We start from the raw sequence: 13,645 nt of genomic DNA on the forward strand, positions 1-13,645 counted from the left end.
CTCTGGCTAGACTAGCAAACCTAACATTTCTGTCTGACCAAAAATGTTTTTTCTGTCTCCAAAAGGGTATGTTTCTATTGCATTTGTATTTCTACTGGTCCATTTACCATGACATTCTGACACAATGTAAAGAATAACAGACAGATTCACACTGTCAAAAAAAATATAAATATATATATATATATACTAAATTAGGAGGACAATCACATTTTCCTTTCTTACCCTTCCCAGTACATATTGTCCATGCACTAATCAGCCATAACATTAGTACCGCTAAAACATTAGTACTTTTCCACTAAAAGTACTCTGGTTCTTGAAAAACAACTCCTTACAGTCCAACATCCCAGAATGCACCTTGTAGCATTATCGGCAGAGGAGAAAGTACATACCTGTAAGTTGTATGTTTCTGAACTAGTACTGCTATGTGATAAAATTAAGTTTAAAGTTAATTTTAGCTGTAAATATAGTGGTTTACATTTCAGATATGTGGTTTATTTTGTTAAGAAAGTAAATAATGTAATGCTCCCCTGAGAGGGTGATATCATCAATTACGCAGCTGTTCCAATTACATAATAAAAGTCCCGCGTCCTTCTATCCTTGGGATATAAAAATTAATTATTTGCTTTCTGCTGCAAATAAACGTTCCTGCTTCTGAAACCTGCATTTGTTGGTGGAAATGCGGCGAATGGTTCAAAATTTGGTTCGCAAACCAGAACAGTGCTGAAAGCATCACTGGAATGAATAAAATCAATGTTTTTCATTTCCCAAGGCAGTGGTGCTAGTGTTATGGCTGATTGGTGTGGTGAATATGGAAGCTAATCTAATGGGTTATTGTATTTTGAATGTCACAGTGCTTAGAGTTTAGCTCCTCCCATTTTTACAACAGCCATAATTTTAAAACCACTGTCAAGTGAGATGAGAACAGTCAATTCTTGAAGTTGGTGTGTTGGAAGCAGGGAAAATGGATGAGCGCAAGAATGAGACATCTGCTGCTAATATAACTTTTTGTGCCAGACCCCACAGGACAGATCTCTTGAGGTCTTGTGAATTCCAGGTCTTAGAAGATTACAATTTTCTGGTGGTGCAAGAAGAAATGCAAATATGAGGCAGGATGTATATACAGCTCTGGAAATAATTAAGAGACCACTTCAGTTTCTGAATCAGTTTCTCTGATTTTGCTATTTATAGGTTTATGTTTGAGTAAAATGAACATTGTTGTTTTATTCTATAAACTACAGACACAATTTCTCCCAAATTCCAAATAAAAATATTGTAATTTAGAGCATTTATTTGCAGAAAATGAGAAATGGATGAAATAACAAAAAAGATGCAGAGGCATGCAAAAAAATAATAATAATAATATTCATAAAGTTTGGTGGAATGGCCCTGATTTTTTATCACTGCTTTCATGCATCTTTGCATTTTCTCCTCCACCAGTCTTACACACTGCTTTTGGATACCTTTATGCCTTTACTCCTGGTGCAAAAATTCAAGCAGTTCAGCTTGGTTTGAATGGCTTGTAATCATCCATCTTCCTTTTGATTATATTCCAGCGAGTTTTAATTTGTTAAATTTTAAAAATCTTATCATATTTAAGTGGTCTCTTATTTTTTTCCGGAGCTGTATATTGGTTTTAAAGGCGGAGACGAAGAAATGCTGGAAAGCGATAGTGTAAAAATAGGATATGTGCATATAATGATTCCCCTTTTCATAGACTAGGATTAACGACCTGGGAAACATAGACGGATAAAGATCTAGAGCTGATGACGGACGACTGAATTAGGCAGGAGGGTGCAGCAGGTTAGTGTTTCAACTCCCCTTAAATGACACTCAGACGACTTTACAGAGAAAAAATCATGAACAAAAAGATGAAAAAAGACAAAATAAAACAAAAACAACCACAAATATTCTCAGGTTTTGAAACAAGATAAAACAAGAACTTTGAGAAGTCATTAGAACAGACTGATCAGACCTGCTTTGGACCATTTTTCATCATAGAATAAGATTCACCCAATGACTCTTTTCTCCACATTGCTAAATTTGATTAAATTGGCCTAAATTAAGTGTTCTTCAGAGAGCAGGTAAACAGACTGGCCTGCAGATCCATATACCTTTAATGTACGCTCACATAAATGGAACAAAAAAAAAAATCAACAACAACAAAAAAACAGAAACGGAAACAGAAAGTCAAACAAATGCACACAGGCTAGTGTAACACTGCTAAGATCTGTGTTAACATGGGGAATAACAATGATAAATATTTTTAATTATTTCAAAGGATGGTAGATGTTTAATACACTGTATAATCTAGAAAAAAAGCTTAATTTCAGAAGCATTTCAGTGGTTACCATTTTTTAGCCATGGTGTCCATAAAAGACAATAACACCGTAAAGAACTGCTCAGCTTCACAGAGGCAGAACAGTCATTACCTCGCCCCCAAAAAGTGCTACACTCTCATCTTGATTGGTACTCCTCACACAAGTAAAAATGACCAGCACATGTTTCTTCAGCAGAGTAGCATCAAGCTAGAGAACTGGACCAATGCTAATGAAGACTAACTTCTCTTAACAGTCAGATAATTGCGTCAAAATTATTGACTCTATTACGTTACATTATCTAAAACTGTGCGTTGCCATCTGCGGCAGATCAGCAGAATGCTATGTAGGGACGTTTTTAAAAAGTAGGGGAAAGTAGGAGAAACTGAAAGTCTGCCATACACTGTCAAACTAATGAGTTTTTAAATTTTGAGACAGTCACAAATCAAAACATTGAGAAAATAGACTATTAAGCAGTTAAAATCTCTGAAAATTGTTGTTGGGAGAGTTGAAATCTTCAGAATTCCTTATTGCGACAGTCAAAATGTTCAGAATTCCTTATTGTGACAGTCCAAATGTTCAGAAGTCATTGTTTTAACAGTCAGAATCTTCAGAATTCCTTATTGCGACAGACAAAATCTTCAGAAGTCATTGTTGTAACAGTCAGAATCTTCAGAATTCCTTATTGTGACAGTCAAAATCTTCAGAATTTCTTATTGTGACAGTCAAAATCTTCAGAATTTCTTTATTGCGACAGTCCAAATGTTCAGAAGTCATTGTTGTAACAGTCAAAATCTTCAGAATTCCTTAATGTGACAGACAAAATGTTCAGAAGTCATTGTTGTAACAGTCAAAACCTTCAGAATTCCTTATTGCGACAGTCAAAATGTTCAAAAGTCATTGTTGTAACAGTCAAAATCTTCAGAATTCCTTATTGTGACAGTCAAAATATTCAGAATACCTTATTGCGATAGTCCAAATGTTCAGAAGCCATTGTTGTAACAGTCAGAATCTTCAGAATTCCTTATTGTGACAATCAAAATCTTCAGAATTCCTTATTGTGACAATCAAAATATTCAGAATTCCTTATTGTGACAATCAAAATACTCAGAATTCCTTATTGCGACTGTCAAAATGTTCAGAATTCTTTATTGTGTCAAAATGTGCAGAAGTCATTGTTGTAACAGTCAGAATCTTCAGAATTCCTAATTGCGACAGTCCAAATCTTCAAAATTCCTTAATGCGACAGTCAATGTTCAGAAGTCATTGTTGTAACAGTCAAAATCTTCCTAGTTCAAGCTTCAAAATTCCTTATTCCCACAGTGAAAATGTCCCTGTTTCAGATTTTGAAAGAAGAAAGTAGTTTAAAAGTATAAGTTGAAGTCCTTACTGTGACAAATCCATATCCAATGTTATGAGAGTCAAAATCTTCAAAACTCATTATTGTGACAGTCAAAATCTGTCAGAAACTGTACTGTGATTGTTAAAATCTTAGTCCAATTTTGTCCAATTTTTCCATAAACATGTAATAATTCCACTACCTGGTGGCAACAGGCCATTACTGAATGCACAGCGCTTTGGTACAAAAACAAATAAAATCAGATCTAAATAAAAATAAAGGTTTTTGATTGTCCTCCACGCCCGAGGGCTGCCGTTTTAAACATCCCATGCTTCTATCACAAACTGCAGAGCATACAGGAAGCACGAACACAGGAAGTGACAGATGATTTCCGATAACCGTGGGAGTTTTTGCAGTCGTGGTGAGAACCTGGACAGGTTTCTGGAGGCTAACACACACACACACACACACACAGACACACACAGACACACTCTGACACACTTACTCAATCACACAGTCATTCTCTCCAAGCCTGGGAGAAGTGAGACAGAAACAGAGAAAAAATAGAACTTTATCAGTGTGTTTATCGTGTTTTGGAGCATTCGATCTTTGAGATAAACTGAAAATGTGAATGTAACTAATCCCTGCTGATACAAAAACTAGCTTAGCTTGTTAACCTGTTCTGGGTCTTTTTTGATTGTTGCTGACTCTCTAAAATATGACATATAACAACATCAAAAATGTTAAAATGTTAAATAATATTTTATCTGTTTACTATCAAATGTGTTGAGAACAGTCAAGCAAACTGCTTTAAACCTAAATGCTGGGGGTTTGTGCCCCTCTAGCCCACACTTTATATTAGTTATGGTGACCATGAGTTCATCTTTATCTTCTCCAGAGTGTCCTATTCTATTGGCAGTACTTACTCTACAGGACAATAAAAGCGGTGTGTGTTTAGAATACACCAGGTAAAATCAGCTAGATAAGACTAGTTTTTTCTTTAGTTTTTTTTACAGATTAAATTTAACAAAAGAAGTCACCAACATTAGCAGCCATAGCTGTAGTTTCCTATAGGGAATGAGTTCAAAACAACCTTATAAAAGTAGAATTAGTTAGATAAACATTAGCCATTTTTGGCTGGACATTTAATAAATAAATAAATAAAAAAAACTCAACAGAAGTACTAGTGCATCTCAAACAATTAGAATATCCTAAAAAAAAACAATTGTATATTACTGATGAACATTACCTAGCATTAGCTAGCACCATGATCAGCAGAACAATGATTAAAAACTAATTTTACAGAAAGTTATTGATTTAAATATAAGAATTAGCAAATTATCACATAACACATGGCTGTTTTAGTGGGCAGTTTTACACATAACACGCAAACATAATAAACACAATGCCATGAGGAGCATTTTTATGTCAATCTTGAACATTAGCCACCTAAAAATTTAAACTAAGTTAAGTTAACTAGCACTGTGTTCTACATTTTCATAGAAAAAAGATCAAAACTAAGCTAAAACATTTGGGATTTGTATTTTTTAAGCATGAAATGTGTTTAAAGCACCCATTACAAATAACACTGTTTGGCTTTTAGCTTTACACTATAGCGTTTAACGGTTTAATACATTATAGATGAAGAATTACATTAACTGGACTTAAAACAAGCTTTACAGGAAACACAGTAACTATGTTCTAAGATTAAAAAAACAATGCTACTGTACAATTTAACATTACAGAAAAAAACAATACTAATACTTCAACATTAAAACAACATTGGGACAACATTTAATGTTAAATGGTGGTGCAAACGTTGAAATTTTAACATTAAATCCTCAACTTTCTGCCTTTCGAATTAGCATTTTACATTTCATCACCATTAAAAAAAAATGGTTGGATAGAAACGTGGATTTAGAAAAGTGGTTTTACTTCCATTTGCAGTAACTGCTTTTTAATTTATCACCAATTCTTCATCATACCTGAGGGGTGTGCTCATGCTCTATTAGTTTTACTGTTTTAGTGTTTTTGAGGTCAAATGTTTACCAATCAGATTGGTAGTGGTGATGGGTAACATTCTTTATACTCAGCTTTACTACAGTGATGATGCAAGTTTATTGTTACTTTTTTACACTTTTAACTATTTTCTAGTTTAAGCTGCGTACAATAATTGTTTTTTTTTTGTATTTGTACAGTTCCTATTTCTCAGAGATGTATATTCAGAGAGAGAGAGAGAGAGAGAGAATAAAAATAAAATTGCTAATTCCATACAATTGAGAACACCAAGAGAGAGCTCTGCATTATTAAAAGTTAAACGTATGACGTTGAAACAACGTTGCCTTATCAATGTTAATTCACTTTTAAAAATCAATACCAAATACAATGTTGATTCAACCATGCCCTTGTAAAAGAAAAGTGCATTTAGGTATATTGAAAGTATATTTAACATTCAAAAGTGCATACTTTTAGCATTAAAATTAATACGTACGTAAATACGTACTAAATGTACTATTTTGGAACAACTTCTGGCAACTTAAGAATATTTCAATTGCAATGAAGCTATATTTTAATAATACAACATAAATTCATTAGGTTGTGCTTTTGAGTGCTTTTTTAATTTTAACCTTATTTTAATACACTTGAAGTATATTGAAAATGTACTACTTTGCATATTGATGCACATATTGTGTACACCTTAATTATACAGAAAAAACAACTACACTTGAAGCAGTATTTAAGTTTATTAAAGTGTAAAAATAATATATTAACTAGAAAATGCACTTTTACTATTTTTATTACCTAATTTGAATATAATTTTAATGCTCTTAAGGACTCAAAACAAGCTTCACAGGAAACAAACTAACTATGTTCTAAAGCTTTCTAAAAAATACTGTTGAACACTCTAAAATTACAGATACAACTAAACTAATACTTGAAATATTGCATTTTCATTAGCTTAAGGTTTACGGCTTACAGAGAACTGCTTTATCCCAGTACAAATATATCAGTATGCTAGTTATGCTAACAACATTAGCTAGTTTGAGGATTAAGATGTTGTTTTTGAGCAAGAAATGTTTTCAAAACAAAATGTATATAAAACAAAGCTGACTTTTATCTTTCTTTCATTTCTACAGTTTTGTATTTTTACTTTAATGTTTTATATTTAACGAGCTAACCTTGCTAAGTGAGCTAGCCATGTGCTAATTAAAGGGACTCTATTTACCACACAGCATGGTAATAAAGCTAAATAGAGTGAACTGACTCTATAATATAAGTAAATCTGTATTTGTGAATGGTTCAGACGATGTTTCAGTGCTGTTATAGTCTCTGCTTCTGTTTCTGAACAGGGATTCAGATATAGAGATTTCTCACACCACACCACAGTGAGACTCTGGGAGATTGAGAGAGAGACAATACCATTGACCTACTGTACTACTTAGAGGCAAAAGCATGGTAAGGCTGTCTCTCTCTCTCTTTCTCTCTCTCTTTCTCTCTCTCTCCATCATTTTCTCTCTCTCTTCATCTCTCTCTCTCTCTCTCTCTCTCTCTCTCTCTATAAAAAGGCCTGACCCTGCCGCTGGTTCCCCTGATGGGCCTCGGCAGCTGTCCTTCTCCTGCCTCAGCACAACAAATGTTTTACACACTGACCTTTACACACACACTCTCACACACACACTCACACACACACACACTTCTCTGTCTTTCTGGTTCTCACACAGTCAGACACTGACGCATATGTGCATGTGCCCCATTCAGGTACATAAACACTCATGAATGCATGCTGCGTAGTATCTATCTATCTATCTATCTATCTATCTATCTATCTATCTATCTATCTATCTATCTATCTATCTATCTATCTATCTATCTATCTATCTATCTATCTATCTATCTATCTATCTATCTATCTATCTATCTATCTATCTATCTATCTATCTATCTATCTATCTGTCTGTCTGTCTGTCTGTCTGTCTGTCTGTCTATCTATCTGTGTATGTACATGTCTGTCTGTCTATCTATCTCACACATATCCAAGCATGACCTTTTGACATCTAGAGTGCCTTTAGTTAGCCCACACATCTGTGATAAAACCTGGCAACAAGCCCAAATATGCACAATGCAAGTCAATATTTTAGATATTAAATCAGCAGTGTTTATATATATATATAAATTCACAATGTAAAAAAAAACTTATTTTTCTATTTATTACAATCCGGAACAAACCAAAAATGCAGGTATACTGACAGATAACATGTTAATTACAAAAATGTAATAATTCCAATAATTTCCAACCAATACTTTAAGTTATTTTGAGATTTAGATTTAGCCTACAGTTTAAGAAATTATAAGAGTGCCTAATAATAATGAATAGAATAGAGAAACGTATTTACATGTCGTTGCTGTCCAATGAATAACATGCATAACCAAAACAGTAACTTTACAGGAGATAGATGAAACCTTCATAACTTTTAATGGAAGTCAATGTAAAAATTGTTTATTTCAGTTAATTTTGAAGAATTTCTATTGGTCCGTTCATCAAGAAATTTTGAGACAGTGTAAGGGACCGTTTGTGTGTGCAAATTATGTAACAAACTAAAAACCGACAAAAATGAAGATACTTGTTTTTAATTGGACAGCGACGATATACAGGAATATATATCAGTGATTTTCCTATATAAATGTGAGCATATATATATATATATATATATATATATATATATATATATATCAGAACAAACCTGTCTTTATCAAACCATCTCTCACTCTCTCACAGACGCGTTATCTCCCACCCTCTGTTTTTTGTTCTCACACACACTCGCACACACTCTGTCTTCCTCACACATGCAGCCACCCACACACCCACACACACACACACATACTACATACTTACTCTCTCTTTTGGTCTTTCTCTCTTACACACACATACACACACACCAGAGGTGTAAATCTCTGTTCTCTCAATGGTTCAGTTTCCACTCTTTAGGAAGCATTTTAGTCTTGACAAATTTCAGATTTTGAATTGATTCATAATTATTGATAAAATAACACTGAACTAGAGGACCTGCTCAGACAATATTGCAATATAGACAGTAAAAAATGTTTTTTTTTGGGCTTTCTGCAAGTTTTGCTATTACGATAATTTTATTTTTTTTGTGTTCAACTCTGAGCACATACTTTAGGAAATATTATTTGAATCAGTTATTTATTCTAGTTTAGCAAAGATGTTGCAGTTTAACCATCAACACTGCAAAATAATCTTGACAACTGAAATCATCTCAAATCTAGATTAATAATCTAATATTTCACAATTTTAGATTATAACAAAATAAGTTGTAATAATTCTCTTTTTAACCTAGTGAAAGTGATTACAGATAAGTTTCAAAATACATAAAAAAAATATTCTTACAACAAGGTCACAATGTGAAATGAAAGATTTTGACTAGATTTAAGATGATTTCACAAAAAACACCACTTTTTACAGACCAAAGATGTACACACATATCATTCAACTTCAGTACAGCTTACTCACCCTCAGTTATCTGTGCTCCACCACAAAGCTCATGGTTGTCCCATCAAATGAAGGAGGAGCAATGATTCGGGGCCCTTGTTGTGATGTGATGCTAATCACCGGCTTACTGCTGGAAGTTGCTACACCTGGTGGTGGGGTGAAGTACAGGCCGCTTGGTCTGGATCCAGTACTGTCCCCTTCTGAATATGTGGATGGTTGGGAGTGTGAATGGGTCGGCAGCAGGGTGGGTGGGTAGATGAAGTAGGCTGGGGGAGCGTAGGGCGGACTCAGGGTGACGGGCGAGACAGGTACAGGGTTCACGGACATTGGCACGTCCACGTATCGACCACTTTCGGGGTAATAGAGTCTCTGAGTGACCGGCTGCAGGGGGACAGGGGTGTCTACCAGGTAGCACTGTCCGGTGGTGGGATCCAGCAAGAGCTTTCGCTGGGTGTTCTGGGCAAGGGCATCTGTAGGGGGTGTAATGCACAGCATTTGTGGATGAGGTGTATGGGGATGCACTATGGTCGCTGTTGAGTTCTCAGGAGACCAAGAATCTGTGATAACCGGGGAGCGCTGCAGGGGTGGGTGGGATTGTGGGGGACGGTGTTGATGGGTATGTTTTGGTTCTTTTGGGCGAGATTTGACAGGTATGGTCAGATAGTTTTCAGAATCAGAGAGAGTTGGATGTGGATGCTGAGGTTTACAAAGAGTCTCTGAAGCAGTGGTTCCAATTCTATGTTGTTCCTCTAACCTAGATTTAGGTGGAGAAATCTTTAGGCACAAGGGACCTTTAGTAGAGCTGGGCTTGCCACTGTTGGAACACTTCTGGACAGTGCGACTGCCTTGCTGTGCAGCAGCAATAGTTCTACTGCCCAGACTGCTTCCTAGACCCAACAAACACCTCTCATCAATGGAGTCACGCTTTGTTGTTACAGTTTTAGATGTCTCAATTTCCACTGCCGGTTTCACGCATATCTTCTCAGTGTGCAAGTCAAGGTTTGTGACTTTGCCCAGATCATCTTCTGAGTCTATTTTGCCACCCATCCCATGCTCCTCACTAGTGATAAGAGAGAGTACGTGACTGTCTGAAACTACTCGCGGTGCCTCGGTTTTGCGCTTCCACTCATTCCTGTCGAAGACGTATAGCTGCTCCATTGTTTTTACTGCAGCCTTTAGCTTCTCAAGAGCTGCCTGGTTTGTGAGCTTGCACTCCACTTTCTGTCTGACAGGTTTTGGGTCAGTCTGTTTCGCCCCCAGAACCCGACGCATGCTTTCGTTTCTGGTGCATTGGGATGCATCTCGCCCTGTCTCTGATTCTCGTGAGATCTCACTGTTTCCTTTTGCTGCTCGCTGTGCAATACCACTTGTGTTTACTGACTGGCACTTGATCACCATGGGGCTGGGGAAGTGAGCTTTGTCTGGATCTTTCTTAACGGGGTGACTCTCCTCATGTGACACAGAGGTTCCTGTTTTGTTGTCCACGTTTTCTAGTGAGACAAACCTATAGGAGCTTTTCACCAGCTTGCGCACATCCCGCACCTGATGGATAGGAGTCTGCAGCTTCCATTTATTGTCCCGGACATCCCTTACCATGAAGTGTGGGGCTTTGTCACTCATGGACACTACATGACTTTTAACTGGGTGAGCAATGTTAGGGGTTAGCAGACTAGAGATGCTGAATGGATTGCTGTTGTTTTCCTTCATGCTGTGCAAGCGAATTGTAATCTCCTGGGGTTTCCCACTCTGATTGCACTCTGAGGGGGTACTTGTTCCTCTGTGCACTCCTCCTGCTTCTACTTTGGGCTGGAGATGTGAACTTGGGACGTACAAATGGGACATTTTGGTCGTCTTGCCATTTTCACTTTCTCTCTCCTTTGTTGCTGTTGTTTTTGTGGTGGACGCCAGTTTCTCTGTAGGTTTGTCATCATTTTCAGGTGGTAATTTGAAGCTGTCCTGCTCACCGTCATTCCAGGTCTTGAAGGCACTGTTTTGGCTGCATGGTAAAGGATCTTTTCTGCTTTCGCAAGGGTCTGCCCTGGCTTCGCTTGGTGACTCCACTTTGACTTCTGCGGTGGCAGTGCACAAACTACTCTGTGCTTCCTCTTCAGAAACGTGGGAAGCACTGTCCATTATGTCTCCAAGCTCCTCCAGGGAGACAACAGACCCTGACCCTGTTTCGGATGTTTGCCTTTGTAAGCCCTTAGTGTCTGTGCTGTTTATGTTAGAGTCTTGTTCCCTAGCTGGAGGGCATGGCGAAGCATGCTGCATTTGGTCTCTCTCCATTTTACATTCTTGCTCAAACTGCATCTTTTTGGAGATGACATTTTTCAAGAGGCTTGAGGCAAAGATGGCCTTCTTGTAGGTGTGTTCTGTGCTGTCATCCATCTCACATGGCACATTTGCTCCTTCGTGCACTGGCCTGGCAGGCTTGGCAATGGCCAAACTAGCTGTCCCACGTGACCCCATAGCACTATATGTGTGTTTTGTGCCCAAACCTGATTGGATGTTGTAACTGACGTTCAATGTCTCAGTCATGGTGACTGCATTGGCTTTGTCTCTCTCCGGCTGAAACTTGTTCCTTGGTTCTATTTTTCCAGTTGACTCAGAGGATCCATTTTGGGATGTAACAGTGACAGCATTACCATTTTTGCCTTCCACACGCTTAGTGGCCTCTAGTGTACTGCGCTCACGGCCCATACTGCCATAATTCCAGTCAACGAAGGCAGACCATCTGTTGAAACTCAGCCCATGCTCAGATACAGAGGACTCGCTGGATGTCCTCAGGTTGATGGCATCAAAGTAAGGACATGCCAGGCTGCGGAATGACTTAGCTGTTAGGTTGCGTACTTCTTTGTCCGCGTCGTCCAGCTCACTAACAGAACTGGATGCACCACTTGAATACTCATTGACATCTTTGCCTCTTAATTTGCTAGCAAGGTGTTGCCGGCCAGGGGCTGGGATGAAACAGCGAGTGTGCTCCCGAAGTGCCTCGTCCTTGTTAAAAGAGTTTATGAAAACTCCGGTGGCGTTTCGTGCCATTAGGTAACGGGGAGTTTCTTCTTCTTCTGGACAGTTGGTGGATGGGCAAGCATTAACAGCCAATTGAACTTGTCCAGTGGAAGGGAGCCTGTCATCTTGCGTCTTGATGGGACTCTCGTCCGAACTTGTACCTTTGTCTGATTCACATAGCTCACTTTCGGTGCTAACTGGTGCCCCTACAGACGCCAGTTTGGGGGGTCGAGAACTCTGTACGTCCATCCGCTGGGTGCTTTTGGCCCTGATTCCATCTTCATTAACACTCTCGAACGATGCATAATCCACAAATGAGTAAACAAGATTGTCGTCATCATAATCCCAGCGTGGTCCACGGCCAAAGTCGCAGTCGGCATCATGGTCGAGCTCTGTCAGCTGGATTTCGTGAGTTGTGATGTAGTGCGATTCTGCGTCCACAGTTGGCGTAGCATTTTCATCCACCGATTGGCTCCTACTCCCTAGGCGCATTTCTGTGTAGCTCAGCTCCTCCGACTCTTCCTTGCCCGCTGAGCTCTCGGATTTGACGGTAGAGGAAGAGTCATTTGTCTCTCCAGTGTCCTTCCATCTGAACACGGCCAGCTGGTTCCCCTCCCCTGTAAACGTGACCTTCACAGTTTTCGCGGCGTCTGTCCTCATGCCTGCCGAGATGGCCGTGGTGGTTTCCCCAAGGTCTGCGTAGTTAGACTCTGGCTCTTCCTCTGACAGTGAGGGCTCCTGATGTTTCTTCTTCAACGGAGCTGCAAGCTCACCGAGAGTGAGAGCCATGTGGAGAGTCTCCATGTGAGTAGCGTGAACGACGCGAGCACACGGTGAGAGTGACTAGAGAAAGAGAGTGATTGAGAGAGAGCAAGAGAGAGTAAGAGAGGGAGGGGGCAGAAAGGACATTTATAAAGACAGCAAAGGAGGAAGAGGGTAAGAGATGAAAGAGAAGGAGAATGAAGAGTTGAATGAGAGAGAAAAGTAAAGAGGAGTAAAAGAGAAAGTGAAGGAAAGGGGAAAATATACAAGGGTGAGACAGAGAGAAAGAAGGAAGAAGGGAGAGAGGGTGATAGAAAGAAAGAGAGAAAGAAAGAGAGAGAGGGAAGGAAGGAGAGAGATAGAGAGTGACTGTCCTGGTCTCACAGATCACTTGGTGTCCACTGCTTGCGGAGTGTTTACGCACGAGCCCCCCCTCCCATCCCCTCCCTCCCAAGCTCAAATGACCAAACTCCTGCAGACAGCGAGGACACGAACCCCCCACACACACACTCTCTCTCTCTCGCTCTCTCTCTCTCACACACACACACACACACACCAGCAACAGAGGACACACAGTACAGCAGAGTCAAGATCACTCAAAAATTATACTATAATAACAAATTAATCTTAAACACTGATTGACTTTCTATAATAAAAGATTTAGACATTCAGAAGCAGCATTTTACTGGTACAATAAGAATGTAA

At 38.7% G+C, this 13,645-nt stretch overlaps 1 protein-coding gene across 2 annotated transcripts; it reads right to left on the reverse strand.

Annotated features, from left to right (window-relative positions):
* Nucleotides 1-204: 204 nt before the first annotated feature.
* Nucleotides 205-13,342, reverse strand: LOC111195181 (uncharacterized protein C4orf54 homolog). 2 transcript variants are annotated; one of them, XR_007429535.1, is made up of 3 exons: nucleotides 9,188-13,342; nucleotides 3,173-4,186; nucleotides 205-3,016 (listed from the first exon to the last, which is right to left on the reverse strand). XR_007429535.1 is itself a non-coding variant. In XM_049472456.1 (2 exons), exon 1 carries the CDS (start codon nucleotides 12,980-12,982, stop codon nucleotides 9,194-9,196), a length of 3,789 nt encoding a protein of 1,262 aa, XP_049328413.1. In that variant the 5' UTR covers nucleotides 12,983-13,342; the 3' UTR covers nucleotides 205-4,186; nucleotides 9,188-9,193. The 2 variants fall into 2 exon arrangements, 1 of the variants encoding a protein (XP_049328413.1); XM_049472456.1 differs by having other exon boundaries at nucleotides 205-4,186.
* Between the last annotated feature and the right edge of the window lie 303 nt (nucleotides 13,343-13,645).

The sequence above is a fragment of the Astyanax mexicanus genome, chromosome 25, assembly GCF_023375975.1.
Source record: "Astyanax mexicanus isolate ESR-SI-001 chromosome 25, AstMex3_surface, whole genome shotgun sequence".
Taxonomy (NCBI): domain Eukaryota; kingdom Metazoa; phylum Chordata; class Actinopteri; order Characiformes; family Acestrorhamphidae; genus Astyanax; species Astyanax mexicanus.